The sequence below is a fragment of the Podarcis bocagei genome, assembly GCF_964188305.1.
Source record: "Podarcis bocagei genome assembly, chromosome: 3".
Classification (NCBI taxonomy): Eukaryota; Metazoa; Chordata; class Lepidosauria; order Squamata; family Lacertidae; genus Podarcis; species Podarcis bocagei.
In genome coordinates this window covers 62,541,556-62,565,943 of record NC_138127.1, presented here as the reverse complement: position 1 = coordinate 62,565,943, position 24,388 = coordinate 62,541,556, and the positions used below count along the sequence as shown (strand labels likewise).

The 24,388-nt window shown below is 42.3% G+C and overlaps 1 protein-coding gene across 1 annotated transcript in view; it reads left to right on the top strand.

Moving 5' to 3' along the window:
• The window catches only part of PCNX2 (pecanex 2), a 120,803-nt gene that overhangs the window by 35,110 nt on the left and 61,305 nt on the right, over positions 1-24,388 (top strand). Inside the window, exons 13-17 of the mRNA XM_081186251.1 lie at positions 5,581-5,752; positions 11,447-11,557; positions 12,347-12,438; positions 19,385-19,494; positions 21,674-21,770. Of these exons, the coding sequence (XP_081042377.1) occupies positions 5,581-5,752; positions 11,447-11,557; positions 12,347-12,438; positions 19,385-19,494; positions 21,674-21,770 (582 nt within the window). The remainder of the gene's footprint in view (positions 1-5,580; positions 5,753-11,446; positions 11,558-12,346; positions 12,439-19,384; positions 19,495-21,673; positions 21,771-24,388) is intronic.

The window sequence follows — 24,388 nt, the reverse complement described above, 5'->3', positions numbered from 1 at the left end:
AACTCCATTTTTCCAACTAAAAAGTTAAAACTCAATAAAATGACTTTTTTATTCTGATGACGGACACAAAGTAATTCGAAGAAGCCTCAGGTTGACTGACTTGCATGTGACACATGTTTTCTCCTTGCTAAATTAACTTGTACTTTGTCATTCTGGATGTCTGAATCACCCTTTTTGCATGAGCACCAAAGTACTGTAGTACTTTGGGAGAAGCATAATTAAAGAATCAATACTGGAGAGTTATGATATATACTAGGAATGTTTTTATCAAGTGGCATCAAGCTGAGATGCATGGGATCTGCTAATTGTAGGAACAGAATTCACTTATTCCCAGCTGACAAAGTGTGGCTTCTGATGTTACTCAGAAGCATTGAAAGAAAATGTGCAAATGACTTGCACATCCCCTTTCCATGCTTCCAGACACTGTCTGAAGCAGTGACTCACATCCTTCCCTCCATGGGGAAATGTGTGCTGGATGTGCAGCTTGAAATCACACATCTCCCCCAGTTTTGCTGCCTGAGTCATTTGTTTTGGATGTTAAATGGGTTTCTGGTAAGATGAGTTATGCAATTACTTGCTCATCTATTTATTTGGGCTTACACAGGTGATATCAAAAGTTGCCCACAGACCATAATAGAGGGTTCTAAAAATCCGGGTAGCCATTATTATAGTGAGTAGAGGATAAGGATTTCCCTTTTTAAAATTGGCCTTGGTGTACAGAATTCTTGGAGAATTATTAGCTATGGTAACTATGAATTCAAGCCAGAAGTCCTTTGTAATGGCACATACCACTGTGAAAATTCAATTTGTTGCCAGTTTTAACTTGTCCTCACTCAGGGCTCAAGGTAGAATTTAATGTACTATTTGATTCTCTGCAGTAAAAGGGGAGGGAGATTGTGGCATGTGACTGTTTAGATACTCATTTTGTAGTTTATCAGCTGGCTAGGCTTAATGCTGATTAGAAGACTGATGACCCCCCCCCCCAATAACTTATTTGTTACTTTTACATACAATATAATATGTAAAATAAAACTCAACGAGTACCAGTGGACAATATCGTTAGATATAGCTCTATGTGTGTAACCTTGAACTCACATACTCTAGAATTGTGTGTGTATGTGTTTCAGAAATGGTTGGAAGCCTGATTTTTTTTTTCTTTAAAAAAAATGGAAATTGTTGACAGTGCTGGTTGAATTAGTTAATTGTGTCTGCCTTGTTGAGCATAGACAGAATGGCATTTCTGTGACTGTTAAACCTATTTATTTTATATGCTCGTACGCCACACAATAAACAAAGTATCTAGGCAGTTAACGTACCCATAAAACGGCAAAAAGGTGCTTAACATCTGGACTGTGATACACAGTAGAAACTGGGTTGAGCCATATATCAAAAAAAGTTTGTGTAAACAGATGAGTCTTGAGCAAACATCTGATGGTGTCTGTTTAATATGAATAAGGCAGGGGCTTCACAACTGGGTGCAGACATACTGAATGCCCTGTTTTTTGTAGAAGGAAAGCAAGCATCATGTGACACTCTTAACAGTTCTTCTCCAGATGAGCATAAAGACCAGGCAGGTATGGGGCAAGTTAGTCCAAAGCTGTTCAGAGCTGTATATACTATCAGCAGAATCTTGGATTTGACATGATAGCTAGTTATATGCAGATGAGTTATATGCTGGTGATGGGAAGCTGCCATCAACAACTAGGCAGCTCCATTCTGGTCTAGTCACAGTTTCCAGACCAAACACAACAGGCCCATCTAGAATGAATTAATGTAGTAGTCTGATTTTGAGGTTGCCAGCACCTGAATCACAGTGACCAGGAATTGAGGAACGGGTGTAGCTGTCTCACCAGATGAAGCGTATAGAAAGGTATTCTAGCCACCTAGACCACTTGGGCCTCCAGTGATATAGATGGATCCAGGAGCATCCCTAGGCTGTGAACCTGGTCTCTCAGTGGAAGTGTGACCCTGTTCAGAATAGGTAATCCCCTGGACACAGAAACCACCCACCCACAGCTCCCCCATTTTACCAGGAATTAGGCTTTACTATTGGTCCCTATCCAGCCCACTACTGCATCCAGGCACCAATCCAGTCCTCACACAGTGCCACCTGATTCAGATGTAATAGGGAAGTAAGAGTTGAGGCTCTTCTGTGTACTGATGACATCCTAGGGACTGCTTCTAGAGGTTTCATCAAGATGCTGAAAAGCATTAATGAGAAAATAGTACCCTGTGATACTAGATACCATAAACACCATGGGGGGCAATGACTTCTCTCAGTGCTACCCTCTGGGCTTGACCCTAGATTCTATAATTGCAACCACTAGCCCAATATTATCAACTTTTGAGTGGCGCCCACACTGGGATCTCTCTCGCTCATTTGTAGCTCTTCCCAAATTTGTATAAGCCCTCCCTTGCATCAGTCAGAAAGACTGTAAAACTCGAATCCAGAACTCCATGGGTTCAAACTTAAAGGCTCTGCATGATCCCAAATCACCAAGTCATTTTGCTGTCAAAGTTCACTGCAATTCATGTCACAGCTAACATGCAAATTAGTTAATCCTGAACTTCATTGTGTTTCTTTTCCCTGCAAGCATAAATAAATCACAAAGCATATGGAATTGCTAGATACATCAGAGCTGAAAGGCATTTCATGCTTAGATGCAAACTGGGCATTGCTATTAGAGAACACATTAGTTTCTAGTTCCAATCATTACTACATATGATTTCCAGTGATTTATAAGAAATAAATATTCAGACCTCGCTAAAGAGGTAATTTTCTCTGTGCTAAATGTAAGTTCTGTTTGTCAGTTAAACCATATAAAGTAGCATGAGCGGTAATCAAATCAGTTGCATGGGCAGACATTAATAATGTGCACATTTGTTTTAAAATGAAAAGAAATTGGCTTAATCAAAATTGCATTATAATAACATCAAAGCCTGATTTGAAAGTACTGGCAGAGACAAAGCACCTAATGATTTTTAATGAAAGCATTTTTCTAATGCAATATTGGGGACCTAAGTTCAGCAGTGGTAGTCAAGTTTTATTGAAATACTAAATTTATGATTTCTTTTATGAAATGCTATTATATAGGGAAACCTGCCCTCTTTTTGATTTCACTGATTCTGATGTCTTTTTAGTATGGCCATTTCTTTCAAACCACCGTGCTGTGCAATTATAGGCTCTCCATACCCCCTGTTTTGCAAATGCTTTGGGGAAAAAGACATGGCATCTGTTGTGCCCATCATGACTGTAATATGAGCCCCCTCTCCACCCCTATCACCAGCTATATTATCCAAACAAATAACTCAGTCCTAGGGACATCTGGATGGAATCTATGGCTGGATCTCCACCCACAGGATGCTCCTGTGGAAGAATGGGAGAAGCACTTTTAGCTAATTCTCTCTGTGGCCTCCTATGCACCCCCTGAAAATCTCTTTGGAGTGTTCGGGAACCCTCTGGAACTGTGTGGGAAGAAACTTGACCGGCAAGGGCCAAAGGCAGAATCAACAAAAGTCACCTCACATACAACCTTCCTCCAGCAAGGAGCTTCCACTGGATCTCAGTTCCTTCATTGAACAGAACAAGGAGCCTTTCTGTTTGCAGAGGGGCAAATCCCACCAAACCTTGGGATTGCATGGACATGCAGGGGACTGGAAAAGAGGGTGCAGCTACTTTGCTCATCCATGCTGCTTTTAGCTGTCATGTTAAGCTCAGTGGCGGAGCTTCATGCTCCAGCACCGGGGGGCGGAGAGCAGGCAGGGACGGGGCTGGTGCACGTCCTGGGGGCGTGGCACCTCACCAGGATCGCTTTGCCGGGGACGGTGCGCTCCCCCTGCACCCCTCTTCCTCCACCAGTGGTTAGGCTAAGAAAAGTTTAATTAATGCCACACAATCCATAGGTGTTCAGACCAAAGTTCTTTCCAGTCCATCCAACATCCTGTGATTCAGGTCCTCAACATGCCTCATAACAACAAAAGCACAAGTCTTCTAAAACTGGATCAGTACCACACTAAACAGCATCATCATAAAACAGAAGGGACTTCTCTGCTAACCAGATCACCCTTCCCCAAACACCTTGTGAAAGGAGATCATTTTGACCAGTCTCCTGAAAATCTGAATGGACTTTGGAAGAAGGCTCCATAAAGTTTTTGCGCTTCTACTTTCCCTTCTCTTCTGCGCCCAAGTCTTCTTCTTCTTGTTGTTGTTGTTTTCAAAACCTCCTTTATATTTTTCAGATAGCTTTACAGCAGCTTTTCCCATGACAAAATGGAAAAGCAAGGCACATATATCAGAGATCTGAAATAGAGCAGTGCTGCATAATGTGTTACAAGCACCAACATTTTTTCACATTTTATAATACATGCAAATGGAAGCACAGGCACCCTTATGAACGGCTCCGCAAGTTGGCATGACAGGCTGCCATATTGTACTTCTTCATAATTCACAGAATTGCATTAAAGTGAAAGCACACAAGGCAGGTTGATGCTAATGCCAGGACACACAACAGCAGGGAAATTAAAGAATGATTAGAGTCCCCACATGTTTGCCCTTCAGTATTAAAACAGCTGGAGGAGACTTGGCATAACTGTCCCCAAGTGGTTTCCCACCAGGATTTTTATGTGAGAGCTAGAAGTGCTCTTCATCTCAGGCTGTTTCCGTGGGTTTTGCAGTTTTGAAAATTTGCACAGACTTCTTAGTTGGGGGTGGAGCGCCCCTTCCAATATTACGTTAGCTGGGAGCTTCTGTATGGGTCCTTTCCGTGTCCTTCCATACCAGTGGGTATCTGACAACGCACAGGAAAAGTGAAGATCACATCTTCTCCTGCTGCCACTTTTGAGGTTTCCAGTATGAATCAATGCTGATCTTCCTATGTATCCAAGATCTTCTGGCATTGCTGGGCTAAGATTTTTACCAGATTTTTACCAGATTTACCAGATTTTTTTCAATGAATTGGGGCACACTTTTCAACTGCAATGGATTTTGTCAGGGTACTGATTTGTAAATCCGGGGACTGTCCCCGGGAAACGGGGACGTCTGGTAACCTTATGCTGGGCAGCATGGGAAGAACACGCAATACAGCAGTTCCCAGGGTGCGGAACATAATGTTACAAGAGACACCCACAAAAGTGGGGCGATGGTATGATCCTTTGACCACTTCATCCATGGCATCAGTGGTGCAAGACTTGTGGCTCCATTATAATTGCTATTAAGCTGGTTCGCATGTAGCATTAAACCGTGTTAAAATTAGCTTGACATGGATGAGTAGCAGGCTTTTGCACACAGTGAATACCAGTGCATTGCTTGTTCGCTTTAAACCATTTAACTACGGTTTAGGATTATGTACAAACCAGACCATTGTAGTGTAATGGCATATACATTTGGATTTTGAAATAAAAAAGAAAATCATAATATACTGCTATTCTCTGATATTTGAGATGCATATCCTAAGTTTTGAACTTTTCATGTTTTGCGATATGAAAATATTTTTGTGATGTACAATATGAAAATTTGCGCTTTGCGTATGAAAGGGTATAATGGCAGCATTAAATATATTTATGTTTTGTCTGCTTTTCTAGGGGCACAACCAGCTGATAACGTATAGCAGGCCTGTGTATTTTTGTATATTGTGTGGCCTTATTTTATTGCTAGATGCAGGATCCCAAAACAAAAGCCCCCCTATTTATACGGTATATGGCTTGAAGATCTTCTCACCAGGATCATTTCGGGCAGCCAGAGACCATGTGATTGGTGAGTTAAACGTTAATAATGGGCAGTCTAGTGCTCTTATTTTGACACTTCTTTTGCCTCTTTGCTTTTTATCTCTGGGGTTCAGAATGTGGTAGAGAATAAACCTTTAAACATGGATGGATGTCTTGTGTGTTGTACATAGTCAAGCACTAGTAACCTCTGATCTGTGTAGCGCAGGGACAGGGAAATTCAGGCCTCTGTATCTGACCCACAAAAACTTCCCCAAGCCGCACCCCTCACTGGCCCTGTGTGTAGAAACATCCTACTATGCAATGGTAAAAATGACATTTGTTGCCCCACCCACTTTTGCCTCTGGTCTCGCCAATCACTGCCATGTTCTTCTTGGAAGGTTGCCCAGCAGCGAAAGCTCACTTGGGTTGAAAAAGCTTCCATACCCTGATATAATGGAAGATGCTGCTGAAGTTATAATAATTTCTGGGGGTGTTTTCAGAATGTTGGGAATGTTCAGGTGTTGTTTAATGTCTTTATTATGCAGTGCCATGTTTTGTTTTGCTTTTTTAAAAAGAGCCTGAAAAGAGGTGGGGCGTCTCTTTAAGTTATATTGCTGCTGCTCACCCTCCCCAAGCAGCCCCATGTCTCCTCTCCCCACCTCACCCTGCTGACCTCCTCCAGCTGCTCCAAATGCATGTTTGTGGAGGAGAACATGCAGCTGGAGTCCTGAGAGATGGGGAGAAGCGTGGTGAGAAAATTCCAATAGAAAAAGCGTGGTGAGAAAATTCCAATAGAAAAGTGGTGAAAGGGTTAAATACCCCTCTGAGATTACTTCTCTGCTCCAAACTTCCCTCTGGAAGATGCATTGAAGTAGCTTTTAGGGTTGTAACTTGAAACTTCTCAATCATTGGGGACAACACTGGAGACCATTCTGTGTTGTCTCCTGCCATTGGAAGTAACATGGGGTAGGTAGCACAAGGGACTGGGCATTCTCTGTTATTGTGCCAAGGTAAGGATGTTGCCACAGAGGTCCACCCAGTTGTATTTCTGCCTACCTTTTAGGGTGCCGTGGAAACACCCAGTGTGCTTTTGGGGTGCATATTTACCAATTTTAACAATACCATGTTTCAGATGCTTTAAACTCCTTGGAGGAAAACAGAGATAGAAATGTGAATAAATAAACATTTACTCTATGTATTTTATAAATTCTAATTTTGTTTTTATTCTCGGGGGTGGATGGGGATTGTTAGCCACTTCAAGATCAAGCATGTTATTATGAAGTAAGAGTTTTTAAACCTGATAGACAGAGAATCAGAAGTCTTCTCTTTTTTTTCCTTTTAGTTCTTATGTTAAAAATGCTTGCCATTTGATGTTGATTTCTGTATGTTTTTAATTTGTTTTTCAGTAATAAAAATGGCTTTAAAAATAGAAAAGCTAGGTCCAGCAGGGGAAGTACTTCCCATGAGTGGTGTGGACTCTTCTGTTTCAGTCATCAAATAAGGAATTAGACCCTGTGTTTCAGAACCAGAGCTGGGTGTGCCTGACTCATTACGTTGCTGTGTTCTTGCATAGTGTAACTGTATTATGAGTTCTGGGTGGTGCTGAAACTCAACCACATTGGTGAACGGATAGCTTTTGTGCTGGATTCCACCCTTGGCTGACATAACAAAAACACTGGCCTTAGTCCCTAGACCTGCCAAAGCTTGCTTGGCTCCACAACCTGACCCAGAGGGCTCTGGCACACCTAGCCCTAAAGAGGAACATTGAGGTTTGGTAACTCCCTGACTTTAAGTCACCTCCTTGACTTAAAAATAATAATAATTTATTATTTATACCCCGCCCATCTGGCTGGGTTTCCGCAAGCACTCTGGGTGGCTCCCAACAGAATAATAATAATAATAATAATAATAATAATAATAATAATGAAGCATTAAAACTTCGAACATTAAAAACTTCCCTAAACATGGCTGCCTTCAGATGTCTTTTAAAAGTAAGATAGTTGCTTATTTCCTTGACATCTGATGGGAGGGCATTCCACAGGGCTGGTGCCACTACCGAGAAGGCCCTATGCCTGGTTCCCTGTAGCTTCACTTCTCACAGTGAGGGAACCACCAGAAGGCCCTCAGCGTTGGACCTCAGTGTCTGGGCTGAACGATGGGGTTGGAGACGCTCCTTCAGGTATACTGGAGGTATACTGACTTCCTGCAGATATACTGACTTCCTGCAGCCACTGATGAGATTCCTATATCAACAGAGGAAGTCCAGCGGTGAATGATCAGGCCTTTCTGTGATAATTACTGGCACATATATCTTACAGTTCTGACATGCCAGTTTTACAGTTCTCTTGTTCTAGTCTCTCACAATGAAATGGCTTGTCTGCCAAACAATCTCTCAATCTCTCTCTCTCTCTCTCTCTCTCTCTCTCTCTCTCTCTCTCTCTCTCAACATTTGGCCTCTTCCTCATTAAGGGTCACTTATATTATGCTTTTGGGTCATAATATAATTTTATTCTCTCCTCCCACCCTATTTTAATGATGGATTTAATTTCCCATCTTAATAAGTGTGTAATTGAGCAAATGGTTCCCTTATTACTGAAGAATGGGCCTTTTGACTCCAGCAGATGTGTTTTCGTTATTTCCTATAGTTGCTTGGTAACCTGTTGATTCGGTCTGCTCATCAGTTAGCACTTAGGGTTGGAAGAATTTAATAAATAAGAGATAAGGAGTTTGGCTGATGCATTGGCTGATGGCATCAAAAAGCCCGTGAAGTCCTAGTACCAAGCTAGTCTTCTTGTGCCATTCTCCAAAAGGACCTCTCCAAACTCAGTGACTGGACAGTAAAATGGCAAATACAATTAAATGTAGGCAAGTGTAAGGTGATGCATGTTGGGTCAAAAAATAATAATCTTTATTTCACATATATACTTATGGGATCTAAACTGGAGGTCACAGACCAGGAATGAGACATTGGGATCATAGTTAGCTACCTTGATGAAGTTGTCAACCCAGTTTGCAGTAGCTGTGCCAAAGGCAAATTCCATGCTAGGGATCATTCAGAAAGGAATTGAAAACATATCATTATGCCATTATACAAATCTTTGGTGCAGCCAGATTTGAAATATTGTGGTAAGTTCTGGTCACCTCACCTCAAAAAGTATATTGTACAGTTGGAACAGATTCAGAAAAGGGCAACCAAAATGATGAAAATCCTAAACGGCCTTGGTCCATTATATCTGAAGGAGCGTCTCCACCCCCATCGTTCTGCCCAGACACTGAGGTCCAGCGCCAAGGGCCTTCTGGCGGTTCTCTCGCTGCAAGAAGCAAAGTTAAAGGGAACCAGGCAGAGGGTCTCCTGGCTAGTGGCACCCACCCTGTGGAACGCCCTCCCACCGGATGTCAAAGAGAAAAACAACTTCCAGACTTTTAGAACACATCTGAAGGCAGCCCTGATTAGGGAAGCTTTTAATGTTTGACCGACTATTGTATTTTAATATTTTGTTGGAAGCCGCCCAGAGTGGCTGGAGAAACCCAGCCAGATGGGTGGGGTATAAATAATAAATGATGATGATGATGATGATGATGATGATGATGATGATGAAAGGGATGGAGCGGCTCCCCTATGATGAAAGGTTGCAGTGTTTGGGACTTTTTGGTTTAAAGAAAAGGTGACTAAGAGGCAATATGATGGACGTTTTTAAAATTACACAAACCTGGAGAAAGTGGATTGTGATCTCCCACCCCATAACACTGTGGACATCAAATGTGGACATCAAATGAAGCTGAACGTTGGAAAGTTCAGGACAGATAAAATAAAGTGCTTCTTCACACAACATATAGTCAAACCATGGAACTCGTTGCCATGGGAAGTGGCGATGGCCACCAACTTGGATAGCTTTTGAAAGAGGTTTAGACAAATTTATGGAGGGAGAGGGCTGTTGAGGGTCACTAGCCACAATGGCCGTCCTCTCCCTCTACAGTTGGAGACAGCAGTTCTTCTGAATTCCTGTAGCTGGAAGCTCTTGCGCTTGAATCCTGATTACTGATTTCCCACAGGCATCTGGCCACTGTGAGAACAGGTTGCTGGACTAGATGGGTCAATGGCCTGATCCAGCAGGCTCTTCTTATGTTCTTACATACAAATATGTACTCATAATAGAGCTCATATACCTGTTCAATAGCTGCTCAAGAGAGGAGTGCAAATGAATGCCAGCATAAGCACATGATTCATCCAGCGGATTTATCTCACCACCACGTTTATTTTAATTTTATGCTAGACAGCTTGATATCTTCTTTTGTTTTCTGTTGGAAAGGTGCATGTCATTAGAATCCCTTAGGGACGTCATATTACAAATCGTTGTTAACTGCCTAGAATAAGAAAACCTTCCTTTCCCCCACTCCGCCTTAATTCTCTCAATGTGAAGGCCTTCCTGGGTCAATGTTTACAAAGCTGGATGCTTCACTGTGCTTGCCCAGTACTGAGCCATGCAAGAACTGGCACTTTCTAAGAAAGGAGCCAAGTAACAGTGGGCCAGGTGCTGTATAGTAAAATGCGAAAGTTCGCACAAACTGACTTTTGCTCCCCCGACCCATTTATTTTCATTTTCATGGCAGATTAGAATAAAAAATGTAGCCTGCCCAGTCTTCTTAAGTAACACATGGTTTATTCACAGGGGAAATTGCCAGAAATAACAAAGTGTCCCCCTGCCCCACCATAAGAAGCAGAACAAACAATCTGTGTGCAATTTGAGACCCAATTTTCTACAGCCTCCCTATGGCCCTGTTAACATAGCTGTCTGATTGCTTTTTTCTTGAACTGGAACTATGACCTGACAGGAGGCGCCTCCCTCCTTTTTCCCATGGATTTCAGATCAGATTTTTGTTGGATTTCTCATGATACGGCTCCAGTGTAACTGACTGCAGCAGTTTACATGCTGTCCTGACACAATATGCTCCCTTCTGCCTGCTACATGTTTTAAATTGGAAATGAGATAAGCGATTTCCCTCTGGCTTGTGTCAGATTGGCTCATAAACCAACCAAGATGCTTCTCCAAATATCTGAACCCTCAACCCCCTCCCTCTTTTCTTCAACTGGTGTTCTGGGAGCAGCAAGGAGAGGAGATGGAGGGAGGTCTTCCCACTTCTGGTCTGCTCCACCTCATAAGGCCTTGCAATAGCTCATGAGAAGGATAGTTTTCTCAAGGTATACTAGCATTTCAGTCACATATGCACCTCACATTTGCACTAATTGGTCATCAGCTCTGTATCTAGTCTTATATCCATAGGCCAACCACTCCTGAACAAGTTGTCCCTCTTATATGTCTACCTAAACATCCAATCATTTCGTTGCATCTTGACACTAAAAAGCTTTTACTCTTCGAGCTCTGTACTAGTCCACTAGGATGTTGACCCCATAGTGTAGGGAATAAGAGCAAGGCAGTCTTCAGAGTTCACAAGGGTGTAATCGTTTCTTCACCAAATTGTATTTTTATTTAGACCATAGATCAAACAATTATTACAGTTTCACATAACAATATTCAATACATTTATATTATAGCCTTTTCATGTGGCAACTCAATAAGATAATAACAACAGCAACAAAGGAGAAATGTGTAGGTAACAGCTTCAGTGGAGTCCCAACAGTTTCCCCAAATCCCTTTCTTGATTTTGTACTCTTATGACATAATTTTTTTTCCAGGTGCAGGCAATAATCTAATTTTCTGCCTCTCTGCATGTTTAATTTCAGGATTTTTATTTTGCTTTCCTGCCATTTCCCTTCTTGGCCTTTTCCCACAAATCAACACTTTCTGCATATATCTCCTTGAACAAATTGATATGCTGCTGTTTGGAGGTTCCGGTAAGTAACTTATATTGTGTAGATAATGCCTGCACACAACAACTCTCTCTCTTCATGATCATCAACACGGATAAATATGGCGACCAGAAAACCTTTGGTGTTGCCTCTTTGGTAGCAATGCAGGCTGCATCCATCCACGGAAGGGCTTGGGACACCGGGGTCTGATGGCACTTTATTGCATCTGTGTCCCATTGAGCAACCAGTCAGGTGCACTAAACACACCTCGTTCCAGCCTACAGCAGCCTTAGTGAGCTTCTGGGAGATCGGGGAGAAGTGATGCTAAACAGGGCCCTTCTCCTCAGTCATGGTTCTTCCTCTAGCCTCTTCATGCCTCTCCTCTTCAGCTGTTTTACTATCCCATCACAGGTCTCACTTTTGTGGGCAGGCACTGTGGTCTGGCGGAGCTGCCTGAGGCTGCCCACAGCCATGTCCTCTTCGGCAATCACTTTGATATGTGTTGAATTAGTAATGCTTCAGGTTGTCATTTTGGTCTCTCCAGGTCCAATAACTTGTTCGATTTGTTGACTTGGGCAAAACCCTTGTCATAAATTGGCAGGAATCTGTCAAAGAATCATAGAATTGTAGAGTTGGAAGGGACCCTGAGGATCATCTGGTGCGACCCTCTGCAATGCAAAAATATGCAGCTGTCCAATGTGGGAATTGAACTTGCAACCTTGGCATTATCAGCGCCACGCTCTAACCAACTGAGCTATCCATGACATATTTTAATTTGCGCCATAACAGCTATATCCAGAGAGGAAGCAGTGCATTTTGGTTTTTGTGTTTCAGCTGCTGCCGGGATGATCTCTTCGCTGTACAGTATTTTTCGGAGCTTCATAGTTGTGATTGTCCTGTACGCATTCTGTTTCAATGCAGTAAAGGTAAGAAGGGGAGTGATTCTGGTCGCAAAGCAGGGCTGCTGCTACTGTGGTTCCAGTCTCAGTTTCTCTGTTTTCTTCTGTCTACAGACCTGTATAGATAATGCTCAGATTTGCAATATTTTCCCTCCTTGCAAAAAAAGGGGGAAAGTTTGTGAAACTTGGTGTATTGTGCATATATGCTTCAACAAGGAGACCCTGCATCATAACTTATGTTTGTGGAACATAAATGTGGAAGGAAGGCCACTGTGGAAGTGGAAACTGAAAAAGGAGAATTTAAAGTGGAAGGAGCTGGGAAATATTGTATGCGATTATGGAGGAGAGAACGAAAATCTTAATGCTAACACATTAATCAGTTGCTTTGTATAGTTTTGTGCTTTCCGAGGGTTAACTGAACTTCCAAATCGCCTTTGGTAAATAGCGTTAAGGACAATCCTTTTAAACATGTTCCACCATTTCCACATCTTTTCACAGCACAATCAACTAAATTACAGCAGGCAGGTGGCTTTGTAGATAAGCAATCTTGCCCATAGGCTCGACTTCATACTGCTTTGAAATGTGCTCATAATGCTACCCTGAAGTTGGAGTGCGCTGCAAAAGATTTACAAGATATCTCCTTCAAATTACACATATTAACTGCAGACTTTCTGTTCACACAGGAAAATTATGCCTTATTTGAATTTTTATGACTCTGTTCTTTTTGAAGATACTCCTAAAGCAGAAAAATGAGGCATGCAAAAATGATACTACTTATTTCACCTTCTAACCTTAGTCCACTCTGAATTTGGAATTTTCATATCTCTTTATGGTGTGTGAAGTGAAGGCCTACGTGAGCCTGATTTCCTTTCTAAAAATGACTTTCATTTCCATTTCAGGGCCTTCTTGTAGTGGAGTGGTGCACGCTCCAAATTCAGTAGAAAGGGCACTCAGATTGCATAGTGCTTTCCCTCCTGCTTTGCTTGTGGTCTGCATAGATAGAATATAATAAGAAATACACACACAAACACTTTCTCCACACAGAGATTGCTTGTCCTATTGATCAGTGCAAGTGGTCATAGAGAACTGAAAAATGATAAATAAGAAGGAAACATTTTGGATGTGTTTTAATTGTTGTAACTCACCTTGGGAAACTTTGGGTAAAGGGCAGGTGATAAATTGTAATAATAACAAACAAATAAACAAAATAAATAAATTAATAATAATAATAATAATAATAATAATAATAATAATAATAATTAAAAAAAATTATTGTCATTGCCCCCTTCGGGGACAACGAAATTACTTGACTGCTCCATAAAAACACTAATTAAACAATACAGTATAATACAGCAAGGGAGATTAGATGACTTTCAAAGTCCAGGCTTCCCATTCAGGGCCGAGATCGCTCTGGAGAAGAAGCTGTTCTTAAGACGACTCGTTCTTGTCTTCATCGACCTGTATCTCCGTCCCGACGGCAAGAGTTCGAAGAGACAGTGACCAGGATGCGATGGATCTTTTACTATGTCCAGTGCCTTCCTATGGCACCTTGTGGCATAAATAATAATAATAAATAATAATAAATGAACCGAGCAGATGTGGAACAGAAGGATTAATATATATTTGGGCGGGTGCGCGCGCTTGCGCGCGCGCGCGCACACACACACACACACACAGAAAATGCTATATTTCATATAGCATTTTGCTGCTTGAGAAATGTAAAACCCAATGTGTTAAAGCACACAAAACACAATTTCATGCAGTTCCCAGGATTATTGGGGAGGGGGATGTGCTTTAAATGTGTGGCGTGCATGCAACTTAGGTGACTGCAACCTCAATACAATTCAACACCACATCCTCTCCAGTGTGGTGTAGTGGTTAAGAGTGGTGGACTCGCAAACTGGTGAACCAGGTTCGTGTCTCTGCTCCTCCACCTGCAGCTGCTGGGTGACCTTCGGCTAGTCACACTTCTCTGAAGTCTCTCAGCCTTACTCGCCTCACAGAGTGTTTGTTGTGGGGGAGGAAGGGAAAGGAGATTGTTAGCCGCTTTGAGACTCCTTAGGGTAGCGATAAAGCGGGATATCAAATCCAAACTCCTCCTCCTCTTCTTCTTCCCTCTTGTAAATTATCCTTTTTGAAACGCCTTCTTTATAATGGCCACCTCTTTCAGTTCGTGTATTGAAATAGAATTGGATTGAAGCTGGAACCTTCCTCATGCAGTGTGTCTTCTCTGTCACTGTTCTGTGGCCCAGCCCCTGAGTTTGCATTTGCCTCGGAAGCACTGAAAGACTTTTCGGACAACTGCCTGGCTTCAGAAGGCAGTGACTTGCAGCAAAGTTGTCAGATGGGAGTTGTGCTGCCTGTGAAGGAATAAGTAGTAAGGTGGAGACTCAAACCTGCCTACCCCCTGAATCCAAAGGAAGGCCTAGCTAGCATCTTCGTTGCAGGATCTACCAGGAGATGACCAGCACTGTCCATCAACTACCTAATAGGACCCCATTCCAGTTTTGACTTGGGCTGTTCCTTAGCCTTTGACTCTCTCAAAATTACCCCCCCAAATCAATGGGAAGTAGGCTTATTTGTGTCATGAGCCAAGATGGAGTTAAGATGATACCCCATGAAGTCACTGATACCATTCAAATAATTCCCCTGTATCCTCCTGGTTATGGTTTTTCCTAGTTTACAAATGTTTATTATTCATGCCCAGCCACTTATTTTACAGTAAGTCTACACTGGAAACAGATTTGCTATCCCTGCTTTTAGGCACGCTTAGTGGCAGTACATGTGCCGGTGTGCATTCTGTGCATATGTTCTCAGGCGCATTGAAGTACAAAATTGATTTACAGGCTCCTGTAGCTAATTACTGTTCAAGGCTTTCTTAACAGGTGGAATTGGGATATTTAAATTCTCTCACACCCATTGATTATATTAATGAGGCATGAAGTGCTTTGTGAGGCCCACTTTTTAGTACCAGTAACTTAATCCACACACCCATAACTTTGACTAATTTGTCTTAATTAACATTTCTGAGCGGCAAACTCTACAATGTAAAGGTAATCTTCAAACAGCTAGAATTCTCAGTAGATTTTTAAAACACGACTTGATATCCACAGAAGCACGTATAAAAGAAATCCATGATTCCATTACATTCTGTTCATAGAGTCAAGAGAAAAACATGATCTGTATTTACAAATACTTCAGAATATGTGAGGCAGTTTTGGAGACAGGCTGATAAAAGTTCTTTAAATTAGAAAACTTTGGAGTCTTTCCTACAGCTATTCAAAAGATGAAATAGCTTTCAAGTTTTACTATCTATTATGAGTGATATGATACTCACAAATGTCAAAATGAATACGATTGTGGTATTTCTTCATGGTTTTCCTTAGCAACTTGGTTTTGAATATGTACTGAGTCTTACCTTATTCTTTTATTTATATATTAAACTTATATAACCAACCTTTCCTCCCAAAGGAACCTTGCTGTCAGTCACACAAGTGATAAAACAATAAAATAACTTGTATTTTTTTAAAATGATATTTATTGAGAATTTTAAGGTTACAAAGAAATAAGAAGGAAAAACCAAGAGAAAAAAAGGAAAGGAAAAAGTAGATAAAAGTAACAATTAAACAATATAAATCAATAAAAACCAAAGTCAAAAACAAAAAACAAAACACACAATACATCAAAAGCAAAAAGCAAAAATAAACAAAAAATTAAAAAACAAATCCAATATTCCCAGATCCTTAACTGTCATTACCTTATTTCATTGACCTCCTCTCACCTTCCTTTTTTGTATTCTAGTTATTAATTATCTCAGCAAATCCTTTACATCTTTCACAATATTCTGTCATTAAATTACCTTAATCTATTTTAACCTTATCTTACCATTAAAAGTCCTAAAACTTAAAACTTAAATCTTATTTATACCAAATTCTCTTAACCATTACATATTCTTACATAATTCTTTTTAACATTTCTGCTAAAGCCCAATAATTTCATTCCAACATTTTTCTAATACTCATTAATTTTACAATACTTTTCTAAATGAATTTTTAAAACTTTCTTCCAATCTTCATCCATCGTCTCTTCTTCCTGGTCTCGGGTTTTGTCAGTCCTTTCTATCCCATCCATCTAGTCCAGTGTTTCCCAACCACTGTTCCGTGGCACACTAGTGTGCCGCGAGATGTTGCCTGGAGGGAGGCGGGCGAGTCGGGCGGCGAGAGGCGGGGCGGCGGCGGCGAGGAGAGGCCGCCCAGCGCGGGGCTCTCGCCGTCTGCCTGCCTGGCTGCCTGCGAGCTCGGTGGGCAGCGCCTCCGTCCGCAGCGCCCGCCTTGCGGCTCTCATTCCCTGCCAAAGCTCACCCAGCCAAGCCGCGCTCTCCTTCCTGCCTCGCTTTGCTGCCTCCTCCCCCCCCACCCCCAAAGCTTGGAGGTTCCCCGGCAAGGGGGAGGGGAAAAAATTGAAACTTACACTTTCGTGCGTCCCTCCCGGCGTGACGCTGCGCGCTGACGTCACGGGGCTGTAATGGTGGTGTGCCTCGAGATTTTTTTCATCAAACAAGTGTGCCTTTGCCCAAAAAAGGTTGGGAAACACTGATCTAGTCCATCAACCTGGTGACCTTATGTCCGAGGCTCTTAAGTCTCTTCCATGTCCCTTCCGCAGGTCTTCTTCATATTTATACCTGTACTTTACTTTGTCTTCTGCTCCTTTCACTCGGGGAGACTCCAGCTTGACAATATTTTTGTCCCTTCTCGACAAGTCAGCCCCTTTTCCATAGTCAACACCGAAATCCACGTGGTATTTGAAGGCATGTTTCAAGGCCCCTCCAAAGTTAAGGGCCCCCACAACTCTGAGCTCCCCCCAGCCCAAAGCCAGACTTGAAAAATCAAAACATCCCTGCATAGGGGGGTCCATCCAGCCCCCCATCTCCAAGCCAAACAGAACTCCATCTCTCCAAATCTGACTTTTTCCAGGTTCATTCGTCAAATCCAACAACTCATGTTCCTGCTGGGCCACAGCTCCCTCCATCTCTGCCACCCGGGGTCCAGCAACAGCCTCCTCCTTCATCTCATCTGTCAAAGCACATTCCTGGATTAATTCCTAAGTGGGTTTTATATAGGTACCCACTGTCTGTCCAAAATTTCCGATCGCAACAGTCATCAAATCCATCTTCTCATGTAACTGTTCCAATAAAGCACTTGTCTTGCAAAAGGCAAGCACCAGAGCCTCCGAGTACATTCTTGTTCAAGGTCGAAGTATGGTCCCACGATCTTAATCTGTTACAGCTGCAAAGCTCCCCAGTTCGGTTTTAATAACAGTTTCACAAGCTCCCTCTAGGGGAAACAATTTCTTTTTGTATCCATCTTTTTTTTTTTTTAAAGCAGATCTAGCAACAAAGTTTTCCTGTTTCGGATATTTTGTCAATATTTTGTTCCTTTTAAATGCGGAGGGGAACAATGGAATCAATATGTTTCTCTTCTTTTAACTATCTGTCAAAAATGTGTGTCCATAGTCAATGAACTTCCCCAGAACGTCTGTCCTGACACCCCGCTCCCAGGTTCAAGACGGTGGGAAATTGCCTTTCTTTACTCTCTCTTCAGGTTTAAACAGTCTAAAAAAGGTTCCCCCCTCTTCTCCTGCTTCCAAGGGGGGTTCAGTAATTTTAAATGATGAAATTTTGGTCCTTTACAGACGACTTTCTAAACTCTAGCTTGCCGTGTCTTTGCTTCAATCTATCTACAAAAAGCAGAAGGCGGACTTCCTGTTTAGACCTTCCTGCTTCAGTGCCAAATTAAAAAAAAATCTTAATCCAATTTTCCGTTCTACTCATGGGCAGTTGTTTAAAATCCAATTGTCCACAGGAAAAAGTCAGCGCTCTCTGGCAACAGCAATGCGGCTTCACTCCGTGAAAGAAGCAGTCGATTCAAAGCACCACGCCACTCACCCCACGTCGCTCCTGATCCCCGAAAACCGGGTTTCCCCGCGAGTAGGGGGGGGGCGCAAAGGTGCCAGCCGAATCCCACGTCCACAGGCTTCTCCTGCCTGTGGTTTTTGATGGGTCTCCGCCTCGCCGTGGTGGTTCAGACCCTGTTTTCCACGGAGCACATTCCTCCCGATCGGAGGAAATCCGCCATTGCCAGAAGCGCCAACCCGGAAGTCCCAATAAAATAACTTCTAAAAGCACCTTAAATTTATGAAACTATTATTAGAGTGGCAACAGAGAAACGTCTGGACCTCAAAGCAGAAGGAGAAAGATAGGCATTGCTTGCCTATACAACGATGGACCACAGAATGCTGGCATAATTAGGCCCAATTTTACTATCAGTGCAAGCAATGACCATAGTGTGAAATGCCACCAAGGGAGGCTGCTCCCTTCAGCTTTCAGTGGGTGTGAGGCAGCTCCCTATACGGTTCCCGCCAATTTCTTTCATTTCTAGCTTTGCAATGGAGACATCCAAATTGTCTGCAATATGGCGGGAGCTATATACCACCTGTGGTTTGCCATGCGAAGCTGCTTCTGTGTGGTTTGCATTGTTGTTTTACAGAACCCATAAGGCAGCAGTTGTCTATATTAAGCAAGTGATGGAAGACACTGCTGTTTTATCGACTATTTTGTGTTTTAAGACTACTCCATGTCATTGTGCTGGAAGGGAAATGAGATGGATTCATTATAAAGTATTCATTGTTCCTCTGGGTCCGCAGGTTTGTAGGAAGGAGATTGGTGGTCGGTCAGCGGTGTGGGCGGGTAGAATCAGCTGACTTCCTGTGGTTTTCCTTGTTTCTTTTGCTGCTAACTGCTGATTTGAAAAGCTGTTGTGATTTATATAAGGATGCTATTGTGGTTTATATAATTATGCAGTGTGTCGGAAACATCACAACTTCTCCCAGATTAGAATTAACAGTGTAATTCTTCTAATATGTGGTGTTACAGTTGAATTTAAGGACATTTCCCCACCCCCATTTACTTCTGCAGGAGCCGTGGGACGCTCAACACATTCCTGCACTGTTCTCTGCTTTCTGTGGCCTTTTGGTTGCCCTTTCATACCATCTCAGTAGGCAAAGTAGCGACCCGTCTGTTTTAATGTAAGTCATCAGCAAATCCTTTTATAAGATCTTTGTCACTATGGCTTATACTGATGCTCCTGTAAAATTAACAGAAATGGAATGATGTGGCTTTGATCTGTGTGGTGAGCATACCTGTGGGAGGAAAACCATCAGGAAAACCAGAAGCGAAAGGGTTCCTTGAGGCCAGAAACCATTGTGCTCGATTGATTTTTGGTTAGATCCAGAAAGTCAATTCTTACATTTTTATGAGGGGGGGGGGGAATAGCAGGCTTCTTTCTTTAGGAGGACTTTAGGAATCTGTCTAGATGTGCTAGATCCTGGGCTGTCTAGATCCTGGGTTGGGACATTAAGAGTGCAGCTATATGACGTGTGACTTGACAAACGGTGTCTTGACTCGCTGATCACAGTGATGCACTGGGAAGCCCAAATCTGCACAGATTTTGCACAAGAATGGAATAAACACCCATTATAGCTCTTTAAAATTCCCCCAAACGTACAAACATGTTTCCCCTTGTTGAAAGTGTACCCACTTTTCATTCATGCTTATTTACAAAAAAAAGCTCCTGCATTTTACTTTAAGTGAGGAGTTTTGTGTCCTTGAAATCTTTGCTTGCTTGCCTTGTACAGTATCTAATCTCCTCTAATACCTTTAATCACATCTCTGCAGTCCGAACTGCTCTTAAATATCTTGTTTGGGATTAAAACACTTATTTCTGATATTTAAAAAGCATCAAATATTCATGGACTAACCACGATTAAAGTGCATAATCCTCTTCCCTCCCCCAAATTACTTTGAACTAAATTAAAGGGTATTCAAGGGATTGCAAATGTTCAGATGAGATGCAGTGCCATAAAGATGAAAAAGAAGTTGGAACACAAAACTAGATTTGAAATTAGCATTCCCGCCCCCCATTGATACAGCAGTTCTTAACCTCTTAATTATGACTGGTTGAAAGAAAAGAAACACTAACATTAAGTATAATTTTGCAAAACCCTTAAATCAATTCTCAAATTGTTTTCAGGTTATTTTCTCTAGTGCATTTAAAAAATAATAATTAGAAATGTAGGTGCTAAGGATGTGGTGGCAAACTCACACCTTGAAAATGATACTGATTTGCCTCTTATGTTGTGCTTATTTAACTCCTTTTTGCTCAATCTCCACACAGCCAATTAACCACTGCACAAGTGGGGATGAAACCGTTGGTCCTGACTGCACAGACCCCATCTCTGCATCCCACCATGTGTCATGGCCTGGATGCTTGCATGGAGAGTCTGCTGTACCTGAATAGGCTCCCGAGACAATGCAGAACCCTGATCCTCCAGGTTTCTTATTTCATGGGCAACATCTGCCTCTCCCCATATAAACCATCCCAGACTCTGTGGTCATCATCTGAGACCCTTCTTTGTGTTCCTCTCCAAGTGGGATCTGGAGGGTGGCAACACAAGAAAGGGCCTTTTCTGTAGTGGCTCCTCATTTGTGGAAGTTTCTCCCCAGGGAGGTTCTCCTGGAACCTTCATTATATATTTTTAGGCAACAGCTGAAAGCATTCCTCTTCAACCAGGCCTTTGGCTGATTAATACCTTTTAAATGTATCTTTGGGAAAGGGGGGGTATTGCTTTGTTGTTATTGTTTAATTATTTACTTGTGTTCTTACCTTGTATTTTATTCTGTGATCTGCCCTGAGATCTTGTGATGAGGGGTGGTATCTAAATTTAATAAATATAAATAAATACAACCTCCTTGTGGGTACCATTGTTGACTTTCCGTCCCTGACACACAGAGGGCTGGAGGAACAGTGACACAAGGCACATGGGAAGCCAATGGCTGCATCTCTGCTCTCCCCCTTATATGATGGTAATCCCAGTTGGGGGGGGCAGGGAGAAAATAGCTATACTTGTACCCAGACCAGTCCTGTAGTGTTGGCCTGTTAGTCATGAGCAGTCACTTTCAGCCAGATCCTGAAATACCTCCATGTGATGGTCTGCTGAGTGGTGATGATTTTCTGTCATGGGTCACCGTAGCACATCAGAGACTGGGTGGGGCTCACATATTTTTGTAGTGGCTTCCCCTTGTTTTACCCCGACGAGTTAAAAAACATAGCCACTAACCACTAGTTTGCCCTATAAATAGCTCATTTACAAGCTGTTATATGAAAATGTCCTAAACGAGGGGGGTTTTGTGTGTTTTTTAATCCAGGTCTCTTATTCAGTGTAAATATTTCCCTCACTTTCTGCATCAACATTTGGAAGATTCACAAACTGATCCGCTACCCGAGAAGATGAGAGAGTCAGTGGTAGGTTTTGTTTCTTTGTTTTTACGGGGAGCCCATGCAAAGGCATCATCTGAAATCCCACAACCATGCTGTGATATTATTTCACACACAAAGTGTCAAGATGTCTGGTCAAATTATTTAAATCTCTAGCAGAGAAGCAAGTCTGGGGTAGAGCTGCGAATTGCTTCAGATGAATGACAGTGGAAGAAAGAAAGGCTTTAGGGACGACAAGGCTGCTTTCCTCGCTCTTAACTTTTCCTCCTTTGGCACGTAGACGGAAGTCGCTGGGATTCTTCAGCGCTGAGGGTGTTGCAAAATTGCATCTTGTGTGAATGGAAATCATTATGTCTTCCATGAGAAAATTAACAGGAGTTGCATATGACGCTCGTGGTTAAAACAGGCATTATCCGGGGTGTTTATTAGAAACAGAACCTTAAAGCAGTCATGTTGGGTCTCTGATTTTGCTCAGAACAGCAGTGAAGGCTGAAAGGGGTTTAGCTTTCCCTTCCTGTGCCACTTCTCTAATCTAAATGTGCTCCTCCAGAACTGTTAGCTCATTATGGAAAAAGCACATGCACAATGTCGGTCCCTGTACCTGTATTGGAGAAATACCATAGATAGCTAGTGATAGAGAGGCTTGCATGCAGAAGGTCCCAGGCAGCACTGGGGAATACCCCTATCTGAAACCCTGAAGAGCCTCTAGCATTCATTGCAGACGAGGGGGTAGAAATAGTGCAAGGCCCAAAATCACATGAGAATCCTTCACGAGTAGAGAAAGGCCCCATACCTTTGCTCTCAAATGAGTAGAATGCTATTAAGGCACCAGGTGATGCATTGGAGGGAATGGGGTTTGGCAGCATGCCATTGCCCTCCTTGTGTGTGTGACATGTGAGGAGGACAAATTCCTGTGTGCTCTGTATGTGTGCATGGAAAGTCATGTCCACCACTGGCGTTTGGCTCCTGGAAAGTTGGCTAGGAGGGTTTAGCGCCCTCAGGCCCCCAAATAAAAAGGTCCCCCACTCCTACAGTAGTTAGTTCTAGGCTAGAGGGACCAATTTGCTGGTCTGGCACAGAGTCCTATATTCTTACCCATATTTGTGGGGAGGATTTTAGATGGAGAAAACAGGTGTGTCAACAGGTTAAACAGTCGCTTCCCTCCACTGCTGTATTAATAAAAATTGAAGGCCCCTGAGGATACTTTGCATCCCCTGCTTTGTTTCTTTTTAACTTCAATAATAGACCCCCACACTTCACACCCTTCTTTTGTCAACTTACGACAAGCTGCTTTAAACTCACTCAGCGAATGCTGCTACACGCCAACCCAGTCGCCACAAGCACTGCAAGATTCCAGGGGTTGTAGGTGTGCCTTAACCCAGCCAGGGCTTGTTTTCCTTTTGGACAAATGAGGCATAGCCAAGACCCTGGTGTCTTTAGGATATATGGCTTATTTACACATATATACAACCTGAACCTAGAGGGGCTCACAGCACTAGCACCCAAAAAGGTCCCTGCTCCTTCCATAGCTTCAGCCTTTCACTCAGATAGACAGCAAGCATCATCATGCCCTGCTCCTCTCCAGTTTACATTTCTGCTACTGGTCTGAACCCTCTGCTTTTATCCCCTGAGGGACAAAAATCTGTTGTCTAGATTATTGATTTGGGGGTTATAGGTAGTGTTGTGTGTGTTTTAAATACTACTATTGTTAATGTTTTTATATGCTGTTACTTGCCCTGGATCTCTTCTCTCTGGTGAAAGTAATGAATTATTATATTATATTATATTATATTATATTATATTATATTATATTATATTATATTATATTATTATTAATAAATGATGCAGCCCTACCATGAAGCAGCACGAGACAGCCACTTCAGGTAGCTGACATTGTTAGTTAAAGTAATTAAGAAAGTAAAGTAATAAATTGAAATATTTATTCCCAGAGGTAGGGAGAAGGCCTTGTGGGATTTTCTGCCTCAGGTACCAAAGTAGCTTGACACATCAACTTTCAGCTGTGGAGGTGGTTGCTATATTGCCTGAGGTAGCAAAAACTCTTGAACGAGCCCTGGATTCCTCCAGAATTAATTAAAGGGCATTTCTTGACAACTCTAACAGCTACAGACACAATTCCTGCTCCTCTACTTAAGTTTGTAATAGATACCGTTAATGGGACTGACACTAGCATCCAAGAGTTAGCAGAAATCCTCACGTCACAGCAGTTGCCTCATTTTGTGTCCATGAAATGATTTTTCTATTTATTCCAAAGTCCTGTACACATGGCAACTTCCTGCACTTCTGATTGGGTACTGTGGACCAAACAGGGATTGCAGAAAAGACCTTGGAAAAGGCATATTCCTTCCCCTGGCATCTTCAGACCCAGATTCAACCTTCAAGATATTTGTAAATCAAGCATCCCCTTAAGTGCTGACTATGGTGAATTGAACAATATTTTGCAGTGCCCGACCACACTTGAATATAACTTGGTTTACAAGTTACAGCTTCCCTTAAGTTGGATTTATGTCCCTTGTGGCTTGCCGAGTCAAGCTGCATCAAGTAATATTGTTAAATGTTGAATTGAAGTTGGCATGTGAAAAAGTAATATAACATATGTGTGTTCCTGCCTATCTAGCCTGATGATT